Source organism: Ursus arctos, unplaced genomic scaffold, assembly GCF_023065955.2.
Source record: "Ursus arctos isolate Adak ecotype North America unplaced genomic scaffold, UrsArc2.0 scaffold_18, whole genome shotgun sequence".
Taxonomy (NCBI): domain Eukaryota; kingdom Metazoa; phylum Chordata; class Mammalia; order Carnivora; family Ursidae; genus Ursus; species Ursus arctos.
Genome location: NW_026622852.1, coordinates 2,953,201 through 2,959,200, shown reverse-complemented (window position 1 = coordinate 2,959,200; position 6,000 = coordinate 2,953,201). Strand labels below are relative to the sequence as shown.

Here is a 6,000-nt window from a genome sequence, read left to right as displayed (position 1 = left end):
GTTAAGCGTCTGCTTCAGCTCAGGTCAAATCGGGCTCCCTGCTCAGCAGGAAGCCTGCTTCTCCCTCTCCCACTCCCCCTGCTTGTGTTCCCTCTCTCGCTGTCTCTGTCAAATAAATAAATAAAATCTTAATAAAATAAAATAAAATAAAATTTAACAAGGTCAAAATGACTAGGCAAAACCTCAAAGCATGGGTTCTATTTTTATTGTGAGCACACATTGGCCTTCTTTGTTTAAAAATAAGTAATAAGTAAAATAGAAAATAACCAAAAATGAGCATCCTAAACACAAGAAAAAAAAAAAGAAGAAAAGAAAAAGAAACTTCCCTGTTCCCATAAGATTAAGGTCATACAGCCTTCCAATATATTAAAAACCAAGATAAAGTCTGTGACGTTCTGGAATGTTCTTCATCATGACTTCTAATTCTTTGTGTAAAAACATATATAACCTTGCACCAAATGTTTTTTTCCCCCCAGAACACACTCTTTGTGAATACTGTGTACCCCAGGTAGCTATCCTAACTGGGCTGAAATAAAACTCTTTTCCTTTCTCTTTAAAATTAAAAAAAAAAAAAAAAGGAGGTTTGTTCATTTTGCATCAACAGTATGTATAGGTGGCATATAAAAAATTTGACTGTATTGACACAGGCATTGGTTTCAACTATGGCTATGCCACTTAACCAGTTTTATCATTTATTGGGAAGCTAATACCTCATTGGGTTGGGAAGATTAAATGTCATAATGCAGATAATCGCTTAGCAAAGTGTCTAGCATATAGTTAAGCACATGTAAAACTTAACTCTTTTGAGTTACACACCTCCAGACAGGTGAAGTGACATGCTCAAGGTCTCACTTTTTGTGCTAGGGAAGAAACTTACAAACCCAGACGACTCCTCTAAGGAAACTAAGAATCGAGACATTTAGGGGCTTGGCTAAATCATAATCCTGAAAGTGATTGCGTTTGGATGTAGGCATAGATGGCTTCCAGGAAAGCCAAGGTTGTTGCCACACAAATCCACAAGAGTAGGTCCGCCACCACCCTTTCCCGTTAGAGGCAGGCTAGAACTACATTTCCCAGCGACCCTCAAAGAGCTTCCTGTGCAGTGCGCCGGCGCTCTGCTTTCCGGCCGTATCTTTTACGTCAGTTCGGTCCGAAGTCTCCCACATCGGAAGCCGAGCTCCTGAGCATGGGTTCTTTCTCGTCGCAGCCTCTAAAGCCGGTCAAGGTCGCTGCGCCACCCGAGGCTGCTAGCTCCGCCGAGCCCCTGCCCCTCGCCGTACCTGGAGCACCGACCTCTCCAGCGGAAGTCCCTGTATTTAATAACTGCTGGAGCTGTCGCGTGCTTTCAGGGGCGGGGCTGATAGGGGCGGGCGGGTACGTCTACTGGGTGGCGCGGAAGCCCGTGAAGCTGGGATATCCCCCGGGTCCAGGGACTATTACGCAGATGGTCATCGGCATCAGTGAGAGTCTGGGCAAGGGGAGAGGGAAAAGTGGGCGGTAGCCACGTGGGCGGATTGCGGGACTGGTCACGTGATGGAGATAAGCCAAAGGAGAAACGGGCGGGGAGAGGAAGTTTTTGGGACGCTTTTCTCATTTAAGAAAAATCGCAGTATTGAGAACTTTTGCTAGTTTCAGTCTTTTTAATACTAACAATAGCTATTAGAGGTAGGTAAGATTATAGTAATCCTTTTTTACCGCCAACAAACTAAGGCGCAAAGACTAAGAAGTATTATGTTCAAGGTCAGATAATCAGGATGTGACACAGCTGGCACCAGACCCCCCCCCCCTTTTTTTTTCTTCCAGATCCTGGAGGAAGTCTGAGTGAGGGTACTTAATCTCGGTTTAAGAAATAGGGCTTTGAAGTCACATCTTAGACAGGAATTGTAAACCCACGTTCTGTGTGTATCATGGGTAAAGGGGCCCACAGTCCTTATCTGTAGCAATAATAATCTGATTATTATTATAAGTGATTGTTAAGATGTCTTACAGTAAAATGCAGTAATTCTTTTTACTCTTTAAGCCAGTTCAATAGGTAGAATTTTAGGTTTCAGATCTCTTACCTTTTTAATTAGATTCCCCAAATCAGTTCTCCTTAAGTCCCTTTCTCACTTGGGGATTTTTTTTTTTTTCCCCTCTGAACTTTGTTTTCCTTTTTTTAAGTTTCACACTTACAAGAGAAATGTAATGGTGATGTATCTTCTGATTGTTGTGAGGATTAAATAAGATGGCACATATGAAAGCACCTGGTAAACTGAGGTGTAACATACATGTAAGGTACTGTTGGTTTTTTTTCCCCTAGGCATTGCTTGTTGGGGTGTAGTCATCCTTTCAGACCCCAAAGGGAAGGCCTTCCGTGTTGATTGAAAGTACCACCAGTGAATTTGTCATCTTCTGTCCATGCCCCCCGCACCCCCAGGATACCAAAACAAGCATGGGACTTACGGATATTCTGGACAGACGAATGGACATTGAGAGACTTCAGTCCTGAGGATACTGCAAGACTGAAAAAAAGAAGAAATGATAAACCAAGTTGGAAAATGAACTAAACTATTATTTTAAATAGTTCTCTTTACTTTTCCTATAATTGGGTCAATATCTGTTAACATCCTAACAGTGGATTGGCATCATGCAATATGCAGAAGTACATAAAAATTTTTATGTGTGTACTGCTAATAATTTCCAAGGTGTTGTCACATATATCACCTTATGAGAGTTTCAGAGCTACTCTATTTCACTGGTGATAAGTGAAACTTAAAAAATAGTCCTGGTGATTTGCCCAGGGTCATTCAGCAAGTCAGTGGTGCATCTAGAACTTGTTCAGTTCTCGTTCTAGTCTTTCAGAACTAGGATGATTTCAAAGAGGCAAGAATTACCTTTATGAAACAAAAGTCAGCATGTAATTAAAAGTACCAAAAAAATTGAGAGAAGTTCACATTTATCATTAAAAACAAAAACATTTTGTTCTTTGTCCACAACCACTGGAAATGTTTCTGTGATGAAATTGACACACTTTTGAGATAATGTCTTAAAATTTGACAGTTCACTTCTAAGAGAAGTCTGTGAGCTTCCTGCCAGTTTATTATTATTTTTTTTCATTTCTGATATACCCTGGCTTCTCTGTAAAGTTACACATAGCTGTTTTTCAGAGCAGAAAGATATTCAAGTTCAGCTGCCAATCACAGTGTATAAGTTTTGAAAGATTTGTTAAGCAAGTCCTTTCAGAGCTGTTACTCTCTTGTATGTAGAAGTGCCTGGATATAATGCTGAGTGACTATTCCCAACATTTCTTAGGTTAAACCAAAGTACATAAATCTAACTCTTGGTTTTGGATTGACCTACTGGATAAATAGAATAACTCTTAATATAATTTTAACATCTCAGAATTTGTACTAGTGTGTAAGCAAGTAAGAGCTTTTTCCAAGTAAACTTATCTGCTCACTAGAATATTACCAAGGTATATTTGGTTCTTCCCAACTTGGGGCTGTTTAACTAGGTTTGAGTAAAATAATTCTTTACTATGTGTACGGGCAGTTAAGTGGGAATAATACATCTCCCCCCCCCCAATAAGTTTGTTAAACTTGAAACTAATAGTTTTCTTTTCTTTCTTTCTTTTTTTTTTTTAACTTTGGAAAAGTTGCTTTGATTTCTGCCAGTGCAAAGTCAGAAATCTAATTTGTTTTAGAGATGAGTCTGACCTTCAGAGACAAAAGGGATATGCCACTTTAGTCGTGCAATGCAGGAAGTACACATTGTACCCCTATTATCTTCCCTTTTGTTGGGGATGAAGTGGGGTGAGTAGGATAAACAGGCTCAAAAGTCAGTGGATTATTATTTAGTAATGTAAGAACACCTGTTTAATTATGATTCATGGGCTTTAGAATCTCTTTATGGCATGGAAATGAGTTTAAAAAGGCTGATTATTTTAGCAAAGGAGAGGAGAAAAAGTACAAATAAAGGTAATTTAAAACGACCTTACAGTTTTCTTTGAGACACAAACCAAAATGTGAACATACATGTATGTTCATGATGTCCAAGGTGTCTATTAACTAAACCTTTACATAGTATAAACTTTAGTAGCTCAATGATCAAGAAATTATTACACCAGGGCACCTGAGTATCTCAGTTGGTTAAGTGGCCGACTCAGGTCATGAGTTCTAGCTCTGAGTCTTGAGATTCTCTCCCTCTCTGCTCCTCCCCCAGCTCGCACTCATGTGCTCTCTATCTCTAAATAAATAAAATCTTAAAAAAAAAGGAAAAAAAATCATTACACAGTTTCCTGATCCTTTTTTTTTTTTTTTTTTTTTTTTTAAGATTTTGTTCATTCATGAGAGAGATCATGAGAACAAGAAGGGGAGAGGAAGAAGCAGGATCCCTACTAAGCAGGGAACCTGATGTGGGGCTTGATCCCAGGACTCCAGGATCATGACCTGCGCTGAAGGCAGATGCTTAACTGACTGAGCCACTCAGGTGCCCCTCTTGTTCCTTTTGTGTATTGCATTGACTAGCCTGGAATCCTATGACCAGCTACCAATATGTCTTGAACATATGAAAGGACCCAAATATAGACTGATGCTCAGGATCTTGCTATATGTTGGGAAGGAGAAGTGAGGGGTCTCTCTTCCCAGGCCAGTTGCTGAGACTGCTGTTGCTGGCAGCACTGGAGTGTTTCAAGTGGAGGTCAATGTAAGAAGTTACGGAGTTTCACCTGACTGAGACCAATTCCGGAGACCATACTTACAGGTTAAGTATCTCAGCCATGATTTGTACTTCACCTCTCCTCTTAGCATTTGCTCCTTGTTCCTTTTCACTAGTGGTTTCTCAGCCTGGCTGTGTCTGACTTAGGGGCCTCTTGAGTGAAAGCAGCTGATTTGATAACAAAATAAATTGCTCCTAAATTAAATACATGTTCAGGGCAAGCATATGTTCAAGTACCCCCCAAAACCAGCCTTGGCCTCAACTGATTTATTGCCGGGACTACATTGATCAAACCGACACCTCTCAAATCTTGGTCAGGAATAGTAAGCAATTTTGAGTTGAAAAGCCACTTTTTTTCCCCAATGATGGATAAATCCTTGCCTTGACCCAATGATTATATAGGTGTTAGGGGCACAGAGTCAGAGGTGAAAGACTTATAATTACACATCATTCAGAAGTACCCTAAGAGCATGGGGAGAAAATATGTCACTCTTCTAAATGCATGTCTCTTGGCCTTTGAGATATTCAGCAACTTGTCATTCATTTGTAAAAGGAATGTACAGAAATAACCCAAAGGGCAAATGTTAAATGCAGCAATGCTGCTAAAAATCACTGCTCAGTCTCGTGACTGAACTTGCATGTGCTTTAGGAATGTGGTAGGCAAGATTCTTAAGATAGTCTAGATCCCTGGTGTACACCCACTTTCTCCCAGTTATTAACACCATTCTAGGTGCTGCTGTGAAGGAAGTTTGTAGATGTAATTAAGGTCCCAGATGAGTTGATCTTAAGACAGGGAGATTATCTGGATGGGCTAATCACATGAACCCATTAAATCTTGTTCTAGAGGTCAGAGACAGGAGAAGTTAGTAATTAAAAGCAAGAGGAGTAAGATAATTCCCTGCAGGACTTGAAGAAAGCAAACGCCCCTGTGAGCTGCCTATGGGGATCATGTGGCTAGGAAGTGCAGGCCTCCTGGAGCTGTTGAGAGCTGATAGCTACTAGGGAACCTACAACCTCAGTTCTACAACTACAAGGAAATGAATGCTTCCAACAACCTGTAAGCTTGGAAGAAGGCCTTATGAGACGAAAAACTGCAGCCCCAACCACCGCCTTGTTTCAGCCCAATGATACCCTAAGCAGAGTATCTAGTCATGCTGTGAAATTGTGAAATAATACATTTGTGTCATTTTCAGTCTCCAGGTTTGTGGCCATTTATTACACAGCAGTAGAATACAAGTGCAAAGTCAGGTGTGTTTTGTGGTATCATAGTCCTAGAAGATGGAATGCCAGACCAAACATGCACCC

General features: G+C 40.5%; 1 protein-coding gene across 1 annotated transcript; it reads left to right on the top strand.

The window, feature by feature from the left end:
* Window positions 1-1,103: 1,103 nt before the first annotated feature.
* Window positions 1,104-5,890, top strand: DMAC1 (distal membrane arm assembly component 1). The gene is made up of 2 exons (XM_026506539.4): window positions 1,104-1,460; window positions 2,300-5,890. The coding sequence occupies exons 1-2, from the start codon at window positions 1,187-1,189 to the stop codon at window positions 2,362-2,364; spliced, it is 339 nt and encodes a 112-aa protein (XP_026362324.1). The 5' UTR covers window positions 1,104-1,186; the 3' UTR covers window positions 2,365-5,890.
* The last annotated feature ends 110 nt before the right edge of the window (window positions 5,891-6,000 follow it).

Excerpts from the sequence above, each read along its gene's own strand:
- DMAC1 (XM_026506539.4), top strand. The coding sequence starts at position 1,187 with ATGGGTTCTTTCTCGTCGCAGCCTCTAAAGCCGGTCAAGGTCGCTGCG. Across the intron at positions 1,461-2,299 it reads GCAGATGGTCATCGGCATCA|GCATTGCTTGTTGGGGTGTA; the intron begins GTGAGAGTCTGG and ends TTTTTCCCCTAG.